The sequence below is a fragment of the Phaenicophaeus curvirostris genome, chromosome 5, assembly GCF_032191515.1.
Source record: "Phaenicophaeus curvirostris isolate KB17595 chromosome 5, BPBGC_Pcur_1.0, whole genome shotgun sequence".
In the NCBI taxonomy this organism is placed as follows: domain Eukaryota; kingdom Metazoa; phylum Chordata; class Aves; order Cuculiformes; family Cuculidae; genus Phaenicophaeus; species Phaenicophaeus curvirostris.
This window is the reverse complement of record NC_091396.1, coordinates 51729501-51746601: the sequence shown is the minus strand read 5'-3', so window position 1 is coordinate 51746601 and position 17101 is coordinate 51729501. Positions and strand designations below refer to the sequence as shown.

Genomic DNA, 17101 nt, shown 5'->3' with positions numbered 1-17101 from the left:
TTAGCCTGGAGAAGAGGAGGCTGAGGGGAGACCTCATTGCTCTCTACAACTACCTGAAAGGAGGTTGTGGAGAGGAGGGTGCTGGCCTCTTCTCCCAAGTGACAGGGGACAGGACAAGAGGGAATGGCCTCAAGCTCCACCAGGAGAGATTCAGGCTTGACATCAGGAAAAAACTTTTTCACAGGAAGGGTCACTGGGCACTGGAACAGGCTGCTCAGGGAGGTGGTTGATTCACCTTCCCTGGAGGTGTTGAAGGTGCGGGTGGACGAGGTGCTGAGGGGCATGGTTTAGTGACTGATGGGAATGGTTGGACTCCATGATCCCGTGGGTCTTTTCCAACCTAGCGATTCTGTAAAATCTGTCAAACACCCGTTCAGCTGCCGGCAGCCTCGGCGAGATCAGAGCCTCGGCGGCTCCTGTTCGCCGCTGCGACCCTCAGCCCCACCTGATCCCGCGGAGACGCGACAGCCGCTCAGCCCCGAGCTGTTGAACTTTGGGATCGCCCGGCAGCATGACAATAAAAAAAAAAACCAAAAACCCTTTCGCGAGAGGGCACCCCGGAACAGCGCCCCAGGAGCCCGGGGGGCGGCTGCTGGTGCTGCTGCAGTTCGGGGGGTGGGGGGGCAGAGCGGGTGCTGGGAGCAAAGCGCGTCGCGCGCCGCCGTCTCCCGGCCCGCCCGGGGCCGCTGTCCCTTTAAATGTTGGCGGGCGGCCCGTGCCGCCTCTGGCCGGGAGACCCCGCGCCTCTAGTGAGAGGTGAGACCAAGATGGCGGCCGCGCAGTGACTGAGGCGGAGCTGGAGGGAGTCGGGGTGGCCGCGCCGTCGCCGCTCGCCCCCTCGGCAGGGCTGAGCGCTTCTCTGCCGCCCGCGCCGCTGAGCGCCCGGAGCGCGCTGAGGAGCCGGGGCTGAGCCGCTGCAGCATCGACAGGAGGACGACGACGAGGAGGAAGAGGAGGAGGAGGAGGAAGAAGAAGAACATGGCGGCGGAGTCGGGCCGGGAGTGAAGCCGCCGCCTGAGCGGAGCCCATGGGGAGGACGGGGCGCTGAGCCCGCCCGCCCGCCGCACCCCGGCGCGGCCCCGGCAGCCCCGGCGGGAGGAGGCGGCTCCGCGGAGCCCGCGCTGGGCCGAGCCGGGCCCGGGCCTGGCGGCTGCCGCACAATAGAGCCGGGCAGGGGCTCCCGCCCCGCCTGCCGCAGCCCGGCCTCGGCCGCCCGGGCCCGCCGCCGCTTCGCTCCCGAGGATCTGCTGCTGCGGGATCCCTTCTTCGCCGCCGCTCCCGGCGAAAAGCCGCGCTCCTCTCTGCGGCTCTTCCTCTCGCCTTTTGTGCGGCGCCTGACTGTGCCTGGAGCGGCTCTCCTTTCACGTCGTCGCCTCTTTCCTCGTTCCCCCTCTCCCCCCGCCTCCCCCGATCCGTTTCCTTCGATTATGAGGATCCCGTTGGAGCACTGAAGAGGAGTCAGAAGAGCTTCCTCGGCCTGCCCGTCTGGGGCTGCTCCATTCTCTCCCGCTCCCCTCCTTCGAGGGGGGCCTAGGTCCCGGGCAGGGCCCTGCTCCTCCGGGAATTGCGGGCCAGAGCGGTGGCTGTGGTGTGGCAGGCGACAGGATGACTGACACCCGGCGGAGGGTGAAGGTTTACACGCTAAATGAGGACCGCCAGTGGGATGATCGAGGCACAGGGCATGTGTCCTCTTGCTACGTGGAGAGGCTGAAGGGCATGTCCCTGCTAGTCAGGGCAGAGAGCGATGGTAAGTGTGGATGTCTGAAGGTACCGTCTTTCCTCGTCCTACCCAGAGAATGAACTGGGTTTAGCTCTGTTCCTGTTGCCTTCGTGTTTTGCTGGGTAATTTAAATGGTGATTCCTAAAAGCGAATAGGCGCTAACCGTAGTTCATTTGTGTTAGGCCAAGTGAAGGAAATGGAAGATAGCCATCGAGTGTGAGCGTGGTAGGCACTTGGTTCGTTGTGAATACACAGTGCTGTATATAAAATACATTAAGGTTTTGTAAATCTTGTGTGGGATTAAGTATCTAGTGATTTATCCAGTTACGGGACTGATCGTTGTGATGTATCCTTCCTCAGACGTTTCTGGAAACGATCCCCTCGTGAAGGGAGTTGTTCAAAACTTAGATCGTGTTTTTAGACCTTTTTTGGATGGCTAACGCCCTTTTCTCTGCTAGCAGGAATTATGCAGGACATTTCTAAAACCTATCAATAGTTATCAAAGTACAGTTGTTAGAGCAGTAAAGACAGTATAATGGACAGAACAGCATTTTCAGTTTTTTTTCTTTTTTTAAATCGAATAGTAGTTCTCAGTCCTTAAGCAGTTCTAGATCTTCCTGTAAATAAATTTAAAATAATGCATTATCAAGTTCCTTTGCGTTTTCTGACAACATATGGCAGTAGTATATGTTAAGTCATAGTAGCCCTGTGGCTACATGTTTGGGCTAGTCTTGATTATTAGTTGTGACTTCATGGCTACTATGGTCATAGTAAATTTTAAAATGCGTACTTTATTATGTATCTAGCACGTACCAATTTGTTAGTAAAGCCTATCAGTGCATGACTTACTACTTCTGTATCCAGTGACTTTATCTGGTTGTAGCTTGTGACTGTCAACAGGCCTTGTAATTTTATTTGGCTTTTTCATTTCAGGAACTAGGATGAAAAGCAGCTAGAGAATTACCGATTCTTACTATTTGAGAAAGTTCTGACAAGCTGTGAAATAATCTCTACAGCAAAGACCGTAAACTGATATGGAGAAATCAAACTTTGATCTGAACAAAATTTTGATAACTGACGTTCTGATAAGCATGAATCTCAGGGTTTTGTAGTTTCCTGATTGTTCTTTAGAAAGTTTAACTGATACTTGATTTTATTTATTTTAAATGAAAACATTCAGAATGGAAATAGTCTAATTTCAACATAAGGAAGGTAAAAAAGCTATCACTGAATTTTTAGGCTAATCTTTACAGTGTATTTTTAATATAGTTTTAATGTACTTTACAGTATATTAGTCCTTGCTGTCCCCATGACTTGTGAAGCAATAGCCTAGTCAAAATAAAATCCCTTTATTGACTTCCAGTCAGATATGTATGCTTAAGACTGATTAGAACCCACATTAGACTGTTGTTGCCAGCTTATTTGTTTTAAATGAACATCTGTAAGAAGGAAGATACAAGTTGCTATAAATGATCCCACAAAGATGAAGTCTCCACTTTGTGTTGCATAGCTAAGATACTCTAGTGGAAGCAGAACTGGCTTAAACTTGCTAGTTGCCCCTGATACACAGAAGTATACTTGGGAGGATACTTACATTAGACTTCTCTCAAACAGCATACATATATTTCAAGAGTGTTGAATAATATGCAGAGCTTAAGTTCTTAATTTAGTAGGTAGTATCAGCCCTGGGTAAGTGTGCACTCTATTAATAGGCTAGTTTTTCTAACTTGCTTGTGAAAAAAAAATGTTTTATTCCCAGTGTCAATTGCTTGTGGGCTAATTTTGAAGGCAAATGCAGTCATCTTTATGTGTGCAATTTGTGTATTCCCTCGTGTGCCTTTTTAACAAAGTTAAGTAGTTGACTGTCGTTGGTTTTTTTTAGTTACTAAAAACGTAAGAGCAGTAGGAACCTGACCTATACACCATTTGCCTCCATGTTTCCATTGCGTTCTTGTATTGTAGTTCTTTGTCAGCTCCTCCTCTTTACACAATGAAACTTCTTCCTTCCTCCTTTTCTAAACCAGCTTTTCCTAGCGTTGGAGCTGAGATTCATCCTGTGCACGCTGCAATGTTCTTACTGACTTACTGCAGGAAATTGACTGAAAACCTCGGGATCTGCCTGAAGCTGAATGCTCTGTTTCCTGAGTTGGGGAGGCTGTGGAGGAAGTTCCTGCTGTGCGTGGGAAATTCCCACTCCTGTTAAAGGGACAGTTGGGCTGTGCACAGACGAGCAGTCGAATTGATTTGGCTTACCATGCGGGCTAGCGCACAGTCTTTTGATTGTACAGCTGTGGCTTGGTGGAGCTCCATGGCTGCTTTGTAAGTGGTTGAGATTTTACGGCAGGGTCAGGTTGTTCAGATAAAGGAGCCACACTCAGTGTGCCAAGTCCAAGGTAAGCAATCATCTGGAATTGTAGCAATAAGAACTGAATAAGAGTGCATTTTTTTTTTTTGATCTATAGGAGTTTTTTTTCTTGGATTAGTGTTTTTTTAGCACCATCTTAAAAGTGTTTAGAGCAGAAGAGTGATGTGTGTTGCTACTTGAGGTGCCCAATGCTCCCAAGCACTAAACTTTTAAGAGTCATTGCAGGCAATTTGAAGTAATCCAAACTAGTACAGAAATATAGTAAACTGCTTTCAGATCAGATATGTAATGCTTTGAAACAGGGAACAGAGGTGGGGTGTTACACTTAACTTTTTTATTTAACCCCCTGAAAAGTTTCTCTGTGCTTCCTAGTTGCAGTGTATTCTACTCAAATTGCAGTAGAGCAATAGTAAGCTCTTTTCTTACAAATATCACCTTCTGTATGAGTTTGTGTGTAATCAAAAGCCTTAGATTTCTTGACTGTTTCTCATACTATATTTTGGGCTGGTGTTGCCTGCCTTGTTCTTAAAACATCTGTGTGTCTCTAGATTTTTTCACTGCATGGTTTCAGATCACTTTTTTTTGTTGTTGTTCTGAGACCAAATGACTGAAGTGATCTCTAAAATGAACTTTAACCCAAGTTAGTTGAACTGAAATTTGAAGGTTTATGTTAATTAAAACTTACTGGTCCTGAAACTAAACTTTTTGGCAAGCCAAAGTAAACTTCCCCATTGAAGGCCACATTTGCCAGCTTTCTTTTAGGAACAATCTAATCACTTTTATTCAGAAGTTGTAGTTTGCCACTTGTCAATGTATTATGTTATTGGCTTTTGCCAGAGGATGAGTGTCTGCATCTTTGCTGTTTCTTTAGTCTAGTTATCAGTAACTCTGAAATACTAGCAGAAGGCTTAGCCAAAATTTGGCTTGAGCTTGCTTTATCTTGCTCAAACTCAAGGGATTAATTTTATTTATTTAATTTTAGGAAATCAATACAGGAAAATCTGTGGTTATGTAATTACTTTTGGTTTAAATGAAAAAATATGGGGGTAGAAGGTTTTTTTTTTGTTCCTTTTCTCCTGGTTCCCTCACGTCCTTAATGCTTGGGTTTGTCCCTTCAGAAATGCTTTAGAGTAAGGAATAGCCTCTTGGGAATGCAGAGGGTGTTCTTGGATCTCAGTTTGAGCTGGTTCCCTGTGATAGAGTAGCAGCAGAACTGATTGCAGAACTCAAACCGCTGTGTGGCTTGCAAAAAGCAGCCCTTGAATTGAAATTTTCGTTTGTATGTAAGCATGTTTATACGTATGAGGAGTAATGAATGACACTGTACCTCTTCTCCTTTCAAGAAAGGTTCCTCATAAGTTTGATGGTTGAGCAGCAGTATTCCATATCAGCAGGTCTCCTCCATATGCATATATGTAAACAAGTCTGCAGATGTGTTAGTTAGGACTACTGGATTGGAATATTTGATGCTCTCTTAAGTATCTTTGAAATACTATAGTATATCTGTAAGTAATCTCTTTAGAGCAAGTCTTTCCACATATATGCATTCCTTTCACAGCACAGAATAGTGTTATTATACTAACAAAAAAACCCAGCTGTGCTATATCGCATTACAGTGGCAAATAACAGAATTCTGCGAATCAATATTTTCTTCTTTATAGGTGGTTTCAGATGTTACTTTCTGGCACCAGTGTTTTGTAGTTACCTTTACAAATTCATTCAAGGCTGTAATTTGGAAAACAACTAGACTTGCATAATTTTGGGGTGTTTATTAAAGGCATAGTTTGTATTAAGGTGAGTTTTCAGGTCTTGGCTAACTTTGAATAGGTCATTTGGTAAATGAAGATGAAATTTTTCTGGTATATTTTTATACGGAAGACTGAATAATCCTAACATTTTACGATAGTACCAAAAGAAAAATGCCTACATAGAAAGTTTATTTGTGTTTAGGAGTCAATGCTGATATTGGCTTTGAATAGGGAGCATCTTTATTTGTGGTATGTTAAATTTCTATCACCTTTTTTCTAAAGAATATATTTGCATTACAGACATCTGTTACTGTGCCTGGCTCCCAGAAGCAAGTAACAGAGATCTAAGGCTGCTTCATACCAGAAAGGGGCCTGACCCTGTAAAACTTAATGTATGAAAATAAACTCACTGAACTGACTTGTAGAATAGTCACTGGTTTTGAGCCGTTGAATCCTTTTGGGCAACAAATTGCACAGAGTATCAGATTCTCCAGAAGGATTTGGGGTAGTTGTAGAGTGCAGTTCATGCTTGAGTATGTTTCTGTTATCCAAATTAATATTTTTCTAGTTATTGTCTGGAATGGTAAGGAATAAGTTGATTGATGTGGCAGTGAGAAGCAAGTCAAGCCTTATAAGGCTTGATTAGTCTTTCATGCAAGCATCAGGTTTAGTAGAGGAGAAGAAATGCTCCTTTGTGGTAAGTCTAGTAAAGAGGTCATTTTCTAGTGTCTGCTTTCAGCCTGGAAGGTTAAATGTCTGCATTCAGTTGTCTTCAAGATTTTTGTTTTAATAGTATTTTGTGAAGCATGGCATTCAAGTTTTGTGATGTTCTGCTAACTTTGGGATTTCCATATCTGTAAATTTGTTCAGCTGTTAAAATATAATGCTGAAATTACCAGTTGCTTTTAATTCTTAACAAGATTCTAATTCATATTAGCTGCTATTAAAAATGAAGATAGTAAAGACTTTGCAGAAGCTAGTCAACCAAGTTAAAAGTGCAAAGCTATATTCCAAAATTTCATGTAGTTGAAACTGAGTCTTTGAAACTGAAAGTAAGATTGAAGTGAAATACTGCCTAGCACTGATGATCGTAAAGGAAAATGGAATGATATTTTAAGTGTTCTCTAAGGAAAACTCAAAATTCAAAGCTCAAGGCTCTGTCCCAAGTACCACAGTATATTGTATTCATCAGTAGAGTTCATCTCAGATGTTTACTTTCTCTGTCCTGCTTTATAGTTTGTGGGGATTTTTTTTCAGTTATGCTGTCACACTTAAGCTACTTTAGCAGAGCTGATGAAGGTTAGAAAAGTGCAAAAGCACTTAAAGTGCAGTATATGTGGGTTTAGGAAGAGATTGCATTTTTTTGTTGTCTTCTTTTCCTTGAGTGATATTTAGTTCAGTTTTGTCGTTGGATTATCTTAGTTTGTAAACAGTTCTTACTGCAGGAGCGGTTGAGACAGGGTGATACTTCTCAAGACAACTTCATTAGTGAAGTTCTTGTAGAACAAGTGATGTAGGAAGTAGCAGCCATCACAGGTAAGTTACTTTGATAATTAAAAGAAAATTAATTGTATCTGAGTATCACATGCATAGGAAGTTAATGAATACCAAAATTGTTGATAAGCCTTCTCATTTCATGTAGTAATAACCTTTCTTATCAGACAGCCAACTGTTCTGAAATTTATATAATTCTGTAATGATACACAACTCGTTTCAGCAAATGAGAGTCTGTGATCTGGTTCTTCAGTCTGTCTTCCTTCACCTTCTGCAACCAAACATCTTCATCAGTGACAAAGGCAGTGGGATTGCGTGCACCCTCATAAAGTTCGTAGATGATGCTAAGCTGGGTGGTACAGTTCAATCTTGAGGGACAGGGTGCTACCCAGAGGGACTTGGACAAACTTGAGAAGTGGGACCATGCAAACCTCATGAGTTTCAACAAGGTCGGGTGCAAGGTCCTGCACCTGGGTCAAGACAAGCCCTGGTATCAATACAGGCTGGGGGATTGAGAACAGCCCTGTGGAGAAAGACGTGGGGGTACTGTTGGATTAAAAGCTGGATATGAGCTGGCAGTGTGTGCTCACTGCCCAGAAAGCCAACTGCATACTGGACTGCATCAAAAGCGTGGCCAGCAGGTCAAGGAAGATGATTGTGCCCCTCTGTGCTGGTGAGACCCCCATCCAGCTCCGGAACTCTCAGCATAGGAAGGACGTGGGCCTGTTGCAGCAGGTCCAGAGAAGGGCCATGAAAATGATCAGAGGGATGGAACGCCTCTCCTATGAGGAAAGGCTGAGGGACTTGGCAGTGTTGAGCCTGGAGAAGGCTTCAGGGGTACCTGAATGATGGGGACAGACTTTCTGGCAGGATATGTTGTGATAGAACAAGGGGTAATAGTTTTAAGCTAAAAAAAATTGAGACTAAATGCAAGGAAGAAATTTTTTACAATGCGGGTAGTGAAACACTGGAGCAGGCTGCCCAAAGAGTTGGGAGATACCCCATCCCTGGAAGCGTTGAAGGTTGAATTGGATAGGGTTCTGAGAAACCTGATCTAGTTGAAGTTGTCCCTGTGCATTGCAGGGGGGATGTATCTTACAGGGTCCCTTCCAACTCAAACTATTCCATGATTCTATGATCTTCAACATGATTGTAGTCAGCAGCAATTCTTTGGAAGTGGGATATTTTTGTAAATGTAAGCTATGAGACTGAAAGTGATAATACTTGATAAACACTGCTTTGGGGTATTTTTTTGCTGTGTATTCAGATGCAGAAAAATGCAGAAAAATAGCTAGTTATTGTTGATTCTACTCTGATATTCAGAAGTAAAATTTTGAATTCTAAGTATGTTTTCCAAATCCAAGTTATTTGGTTTGTTGTCCTGTCTTCAGGATCTCAGGTTTTCAGTTTGAAGCATTTTAATTTTTCTGTAGTGTAGATTTTGTGAGTGTATTTGGCGAATATTCTAGTAGTATAAATGTAAGACAGCCTTAGTGCTGCAGCTGTGGAACTGAGAAATAGAGCCTTTTCTTAAAATTTTAAGTTTGGGTTTTTCTGAAAGAATAAATATAAGCAGGTAAACAAAAATATCAAGTGTCTCTTTAAAGGGATGCTTGCAGCCTTATGTTTTAATTACAAGACTGACTATGCAAGTTAATTTATCAGTACTTCATGTATGTTGAGTGAAGCTCTGCAGATTTGTAAATGTAAGTCGTGGCTTTATGGAGTCCCTAATGCACTGGCATTTGTGCAGCTGGGCAGCAAGGTGATGAGGGAAGTGATTGGACCAAAAATAAACGCAGTTTTAAGGGTTGTTTTGCGCGGAGATCAACCCTCCAAACCATTTAAATGTGACAGGTATTAACACTAATGCAAAAGGAAGGGCAAGAAAATGCGGGCATGAGAATGGAATTGCTGTGCTATGTCTTAAATCAGTATAAGCTGCTGTGAAACCATTGTTCTAAGTTTATCGTGTCTGAGGTTTTTTGGTGTTGGCAGTCACAGTGGTTACCACTCTAAGCATAAGCTTCTACATATGCTTTCCAGAAAACAAATGTGTTCTTTAGGCAAACTTTCAGAACTAATGCCACATGGTTAGTAAATTTTAATCAAAACAACTGTGATGGAATGCAGTTGTGATGCTTTTTGCATGCAGATTTCTTGCAGGCTTTATCATCTCTAAAAAAAAACTTCCTGTGGAAATGTCATTACTCAGTATAAGAAAAAGGTTAAAAATCCAGTCCTCAAAACAATCTTGAAATTCGCTTTGTACTATGTGAACAATATTTTTGAGGGGAAAAATTAAATATAAAGCTGTAGAATATGGGCATAACAGGCTTATTGTTGGGAGGAAAGGTGTTAATACCATCTTGAAGGAAGTGATAAGAAATTCGTGTTGAGAGTGACATTTTAGTACATGTGTAAATAAGTGGAACTTTTTTTTTCTAGGCTCTCTTCTTTTGGAGTCCAAAATTAACCCGAATACTGCGTACCAGAAGCAACAGGTAAACAAACTTTTTTCTCATGTTTAAAGGCAGATTCTTTAACTTCAGCAATGCAGTCCTTTTTTGCCTCTAGTGCAAATTATATTAAATAGGAGGCAAAGTAAGTTCTCAACACTTTTGTGCATTTTATGATACCTGTGAGTTGTATAGATAACTTGCACTCTGTTTTTACAACAAAAAAAATGCTCTAGGAGAGATGAGCAAAGTGTAGTGAAAATTGTGAAGTAGCTGAGGTTCCTGAGGATAACAGTATCTGAAACTTAATATCATCTGGCTTTTTTCTTCTTTGTACATCAGATACTACACCAAAACAGTGTGGTTTTGCTTAAGAGGATGCTAGAAGGCTTTAAAACTGTTTGCGTGTTTACTTTTGTTTGGCTTTTACTTGGAAGATGGTTGTGGGTTACTACTGCTTCAGAGCATTCTGACTACATAAAACAAGCTTCTCACTTCTAGTTTTCACGTTGCTTCAATTATTTAAGCCATACATTGTGAGCCCCTAAAGAATGCTACTGAGATGTTTGAGAAGTGAACTGTAGGTCTTGCATGTTGTTTGCTGTTCTTATCTTATGGCTGCTGAGAATTGCCCTTAAAGGTCTCATCATGCTGAACGAGATTGGATGTTGTTGCCTGTCTTGTCAGCTCAGACTTGCTAAAATCCTGTCAGGTACAATTAATATATTAAAAACACACTTCAGCGTTTAGCCTTAATGGTTTATTATAAGCATAGACACACTGTAGTTATGATCACAGGCAGTTCCAGTAGTTGTGCAGCTGCAGCTGTTTGTAGGATTGCATGTTGAACTGAATGGGGAGAAGCAGTCTGGGTTAAAAATATCCTTCCTTGGGAAATTTAACCAGGATCTCCCTGTTGATACAATTCATAATGTACTATATAAACACTCTGTAGTCAACAACTGCTAAGGCCATTGTGGAGTGGAAAATCAATTGCAGGGAGTAAGAAAGGACAAGACAAGCAAAAATGCTAAGCAAACTAACTTCTAGTTGTAATCCTCACTGGCTTGAGATCATGGTTCTGTGCTGCAGTAACTCGAGCTTTAGAACCTATAAAATGATGTTAAGCATTTCACAGCTCTGTGACATAAAGTGCTGATCTAGTATAAACTTGCTTTGCTGGTTCATATCTGCTCAAAGAGCACCGAGGAGCAAGCTTTAAATCAGTAAGCTTTATGCCAGATCAAACATGAAGCCTACTTAAACTAGGCATAAAATTGTAAGATCAGTGCAAACCATCACACGTGCCTGTCAGTGCAGTGGCGTTTCATATTTGTGCTCGTAGCTCCTCTGGGTCAGACGTATTGTGATCTAGCACTGCACAAACCTGATGCTGGTGATGGTGGAAGCATAGTTAGAGAAATAAAAATATTAAACGTTAGAATAGCACTGTATGTTTTCTGTGCTGAAGGAAGAAGAGTGCTGTTCTTGAAGCTTTCAGATGTTGCAGAGACAAATTTATATTTGTAGGTGGATTGTTCATATTATTTATGCAAAGCAGTCTAATACAGATTGAATGCAGGGCTCCACTCTGAGCACCAAGTACACACAAGTTGTTCTTGGAACCAAGTCGTTCTTGGTGTGTGTATTAATCCTGCTTTGCAGCATGTTATCTTTCAGGTGAAGCCTGCTTATCTGTTCCCTTAGTAAAAGGCAAGTTTAGAGTTTAAATCTGATTCTGTATGAGCTTGAAGCTTACCTGCTGAAAGGAAGAGTTCCAGCTCTGCTCATAAAACTTTGAACTGCCTAAACTACAAGAAAATCAACCTGGTGTGCCAAAGCCCTCTTCAAAAACTGGTAACTCTATGTCAGCAGAAGCTTCAAGACAGCTCACTCAAGATCCATTTGTGGAACCATGGGATGGAAGAATAAGTGATAGCTTCCGGTTTTGGCTGCAGGATGCCACTTGGGCTGCAATTTTACTAATAGCTGAGGCAACCTGAGATAGAAGGCTCGCTTTTGAGTTTGTCCATTCACTCATAAAATGTCAACAAAAACATTCTAGAAACGTGAGACTTAACTTCAAAGTACCTTTCCAGTCTTAGGGTCTTACCAGCCTTTTATCTCAAAATATTGTTGTGTGAATGAACCTCCGTTCCCTTTTTAAAGGGGTGCAGAGTGGTGCATCAGAGCTGGTTTCACTGTCGCATATCTAGCATGTGGCTTGTGGACATTTCAGATATCTAATGGAATAAGTGGATGAGTATTGACTTCTGTCTAGGCTGACATGAGGCTTGTAAGAACAACCAGTCTTTTACTGGACCGACTAATAAAATCTGTGATTGGAAGGAAGGAGAGATGTGTGATAGATGAGCTCTTGAGGGGACTTGCTATGCTGGTTGCTTCGAGTTCTTCAAGAAGCCTTTAAATACCTTTGTGATAAACAGTGAAGTTATTCCACTGCTGAAAGAAAGTTCTACCTGTGCCACACTACTCCTGCCAGTGTGGAACAGGTTGTCTTCTTAATTATTGATACCTGAAATTATACAACCTCAGGGTATGTATATGTATATTTTAATAGTAACTGTTGCAGTTTAGATCATTATTCATCAAAATAATATTGTGAAAAACAGTATAAATTTGTCTTACTGCCTCTGTTCTCTTGGCATGTAAAACATCTATGGAAACTACAAAACCAAAACCAACAACAAACCCAAAACAACAGTACCTGAGCTTCAAGTAAAATTTTTTCAGATAGTCTGCTTTAGACTTCTTGGAGTTTAGGACTGAAAGCAGCGACTGCCTAGTATTGTGGATTAATTGTTGGCTAATTGTTGGTATATAGAACAGTCTGCTTTTCCCTTTTGTAGAGGAAGAATATTTGGCAGATCGTTCTTGGGGACTAATTTGTCATACATGAACCCAGTCCTGAGATACTTCAGCTTGCACAATCTGTTCTCTGGTGTTTCCAGACTTACCTGCCATCTAGAGGTTTCATTAAAGCATAATACTGTAGTAAGCGCCTTTTCACTAGTCAGATGAATTGTATCAGTCTTCTGTCACAACCAAGAGTCATTTTTGGCTGCACATTAAAAACCATGGATGTGTTGATGTATTTGATTCTGGAACATAGAATTGCTGTCAGTGGAAGCTATTGGATGCTCTGACCAGTGTACTTCATGGCAGATTCATCCTTACTCTAAATTTGTGGGGGGAAAATAAGCTAGAAAGAAAACAACTTAAACTATTGTCCTGTAGCTCAGAAAAAGGACTAATATTTCTTATGTTAAGGTAGTATTAGTAGATGGAAGATTTCTTCTGAAAAGGCAAAATGTGCATCAGTACAGCCACTTGGCCTACTGATTTGTATTCTTGGTTAGGGCTATATTTTAAGTTTTATTAGTATTCTTATTTTTAAATGTTATAATCATGGCCCTGTCACTTTGGTATGAAATATACTGGATTTAATTATGGGTAAGTAGCACACAGCTTATGAGCCAATTTTGTTTAGTAAGCAGAGCTTAATTCTACTATGGGTTGCTGGGCCACATGTGGAATACTTAGTTTTCCTCTTCTGTTGTTAATTATTTTCTTAATATACTAGTAAAGATAGAAAATATTTTAATTGTAATATCCTGGTGAAGTCCACTTATACAGTTCAATCCATGCTCTGTTTTTTTATGTTTTTTTTCCAAAAGGTGTTAAAATGATGCAGTTCCAGGGTGCTAGTGACAGAAGTGTGGTTCTTAAACAGGTGATCCTTGTTCAGAAAATGAGTAGTGAAGAATTTTAGAACAACTCACCTCTTCCTATGCCAGCTTAAAGGAGAATTAAACTATACATAACATTTTATGTAGGCAGAAAGCGGATACAGGTGTGGCATGCGTTATATATTTTTCAATATGATTTCAATAAGCTTTGTCAATACTTTAGCAATAAAGTTGTGCCAGGGCAGGTTCAGATTGGACATCAGGAACATTTTCTTCACAGAAAGGGTTCTGGGGCTCTGGCAGAGGCTGCCCAGGAGGTGGTGGAGTACCCATCCCTGGAGGGTTTAACAAACAGGTGGATGAGGTGCTTAAGGACGGTTTAGTAGTGGACAGGGACGGTTGGACTCGATGATCTCAAAGGTCTTTCCCAACCAAGCAGTTTTGTGATTCTATGATCTCTGTGGCAATGAGCCCCATGGGCGAGTTGCCCCACGGTCCTGCCAGGCTCGGAGTTGAGTTGAGTTGTGACTTAATTCACAGAATGGTCGGGGTTGGAAGAGTCCTCTGCAGATCATCCGGTCCAATCCCTCTGCTAAAGCAGGGTCATCTACAGCAGGTTGCTCAAGAACACATGCAGGAGCGTTTTCAGTATTTCCAGAGAAGGAGACTCCACAACCTCTCTGGGCAGCCTGTTCCAGTGCTCTGTTGCCCTGATAGTGAAGTTTTGCCTCGTGTTAAGGTGGAACTTCCTGGGTTCCAGCTTGTGCTATTGGCACTACCCGGTAAGCAGAAAGCAGCATATGAAACTAAACTTTTGACTGTAAAGAATTAGCTAGCACAGTGCTGGAAAGTGGCTTGGCATGTCCAGGGAAGTGTCTGTAGCAGTAAACAATGTAAGAGTTTAGATAAGGAAGACTAGCAATCAGGCAGTCCACAGTGAGGCAAAACAACCCTCCTCTCTTGAGCTTTCAGTGGGAACCTAGAAAGGGTCACAGGCCTCAATTGCTTGAGGGCTAGTAGGAAGAGTTTAATTTGCTTCTGAAGACAGAAAGCAAGAATTTATAGACCGATGTATTTTGGAAGATCGATACTTCTTGAGAGTAGCCTAAATTTCATAGAGATGCCAAGAGAATGTTTTGGAGCTGTGGAGAAGCTGACTGGTAGTCTCCCTGGACATTAACACTCGTGAGGAAGCACTGTCAAACCATAACAATTTTCTTAATTTTATCATGATAGGAAGGAGGTCTTATATCAATATTAGGATAGAATCAAGTATGGAGTACTAGTTGCTCTGAAATTTTTCGTTATGAAATCACAGGACTTACTTTGGACACCGTATAAACACACTTGGACAACAACACTCTTGCTAATAGTTAAATAAAAATAATTTGATGTCTAATAAAAGCATGGCTTCTGGTGAGTGTTATGGTGAGAACTTGAGACTGATAGAGTGTATCCAACAACCTTTTTATTAAGGAAAGTAGGCGTTTTGGAAAGAATCTCAAAAAGTGAGGAGAAATCCTGTGGTACATACTAAGCCCTGTCCACCTAAGTACAATCGCCACCACTTGCTGGCTGGAACTATTGCAGTAGTATTTTTGAAGGTTAACTAATTAGGCATGAAAGATCTGTAGCACTCAAAAGTGCTTTCTTGAAAAGCTCTTGACTAACCAGAACGTGCTCAATGTGGACTTGATGCAGCCAACAGTAAGACAAGCAGCAGAGAAATGCCTGATTGTATTCTGAAGTTTTGTCACAGGCCGTATCTTTATACAGGTAAGAGTGCAAAAAGCTAACATCCCTTCGTAGAAATGATAAATACCTCTTCTGGAGAGTGTTGAATACATAGATCCTCTAAAAAGAGGGTGCACTCAGAGTTTTTGTTTAAAATTAAGAATTCCTAATTATAGCTAAACACTTACGAACAATAATAGTAGACGTGGTGGTGTTGAGCTGACTGTTGTCCTAGCTGATCTTAGCAGTTTCTTCTAACCTTGATGATTCTGTGGTAATATGAAAGAAAATAAATTTAAGAATTAAAATTAAATTTAAAGAAAATAAATAATGCAAGAAAATTGTGGGGTGCAGGAATGCTAGGACTCTTGCAGGACAACACAAAAGCCTTCAATGATAAAACATAGGTCCACTTTGATAATTTAGTTCACACAACATAGCTATGATTTAGTACTGCAATTTTACGGTTTGCTTGAAACGACAAAATAAGAATAATGTTTTATGTCCAGTTTAGTCATCCCATCTAGCCTCTTGTCTGGAGGCTAACATTTTTGTATGTAATGCAAAAAAAGAAAGGAAATGGTTTTGATCAAACTGAGCCAGAACTGCTTTTATGCATCACATGAGATTGAAGATTTTCTGCTCTTAGAGGGGTAATGTGCAAGGCTAGTTTCCTGACCTCTCTACCAATAGCTACTATTGCTAAGCATATTTATTCACGCACCTGTTTTGTCTTGGAGCGGAGGAGGCTGCCTTAAGAAATTTCAGTTACTTTTTGGAGTTACAAGAAGTCATGTTTGGCATTTGGAAGCAACAGATAGTCCTGTTCCATAGCTGAGAGATCCAGAGAATTTAGTGGATTCAAATTACACTGAGGAGATTTCAGATCAAACACAGAGATTCCTTTAAATAAAACAAGCAGAAATGAGACTTTATTCATGTTTTTTAATCTTCTGATTACATCTACAGTTTCCTTCAGTCATGTCTCCCTACACGTATAAGTCTTGTAACTGTTCTTTTTGGTGATTATAAGCTTTGTAGGATTAAGGAAATGAAATTACATTAATAACTGTCCACATTTAACACTGGATTTAAACTTTGAACTGTATATTATGCAGCTGAGTGAAGTACTTTTCTAACTTAGTTTCATCTTCTGCTCTTAAAAGCACTGTGAGGCAAGAAAGGATGTACAGACAAATACGATCTCACTAAAGGTCTGGACAGTAGCAATTGGTAGATTTCTGTTGAGGCACTAATATTAATCTATAATATGAAATACTTGTTAAGATAAGGCAGCCAATAACTGATCATTTGAAATTTCTAATGTTGGTAATTGAAAAATACTTTTCTAGTTATTAATAAACTAAACTCAAAGGTTATTGTTCTGCTCGTCAAACATTTCTTTCAGCAGTTTTCTGGTTTGCTTTCCTAAGAAACAATTTAAAAGAATTAGAATTTGTAGCAGTGGAAAAATACTGTCTGAACTCCCATTTATGATAGTAAATGATCTTTTTTGACAAGAACAACTATACTATGGCTAAATACACTTCTGTACATCTGTGGCTGTAGTTTTCAAAAGCAGCTTTGCCTTTCTGTCTTCCCTTTCATTTTTTCTGTGCCTGCCTCCATCCTTCATTTCTCTTGGTCCAGTGCTGAATTTTATTCAGGGACTTGGAGACTTTGTTCAGCTCACCACAGTTAATGTAAATTTCACTGTTCCTATTTATGTTCTTTTTGTTATTTCCCTATTTGTTAGTCATGTTCTTTATAGAGGAAAAAAAACATTCTGATCTTTTGGAAATGGCTTGCTTAAAATCTAACTGCTGTCACTTAAATGCAGATGTAATTAGATAGTTTTGCTAGGGTCTACT

General features: G+C 41.0%; 1 protein-coding gene across 2 annotated transcripts in view; it reads left to right on the top strand.

Moving 5' to 3' along the window:
- Nucleotides 1–1252: 1252 nt before the first annotated feature.
- The window catches only part of PPP4R3A (protein phosphatase 4 regulatory subunit 3A), a 41680-nt gene continuing 25831 nt past the window's right edge, over nt 1253–17101 (top strand). Inside the window, exons 1-2 of one of the 2 annotated variants that reach the window (XM_069858708.1) lie at nt 1253–1747; nt 9776–9831. In XM_069858708.1, coding sequence (XP_069714809.1) covers nt 1606–1747; nt 9776–9831 — 198 coding nt within the window. In that variant the 5' untranslated portion in view covers nt 1253–1605. The remainder of the gene's footprint in view (nt 1748–9775; nt 9832–17101) is intronic. The other variant, XM_069858709.1, reaches the window with a different exon arrangement.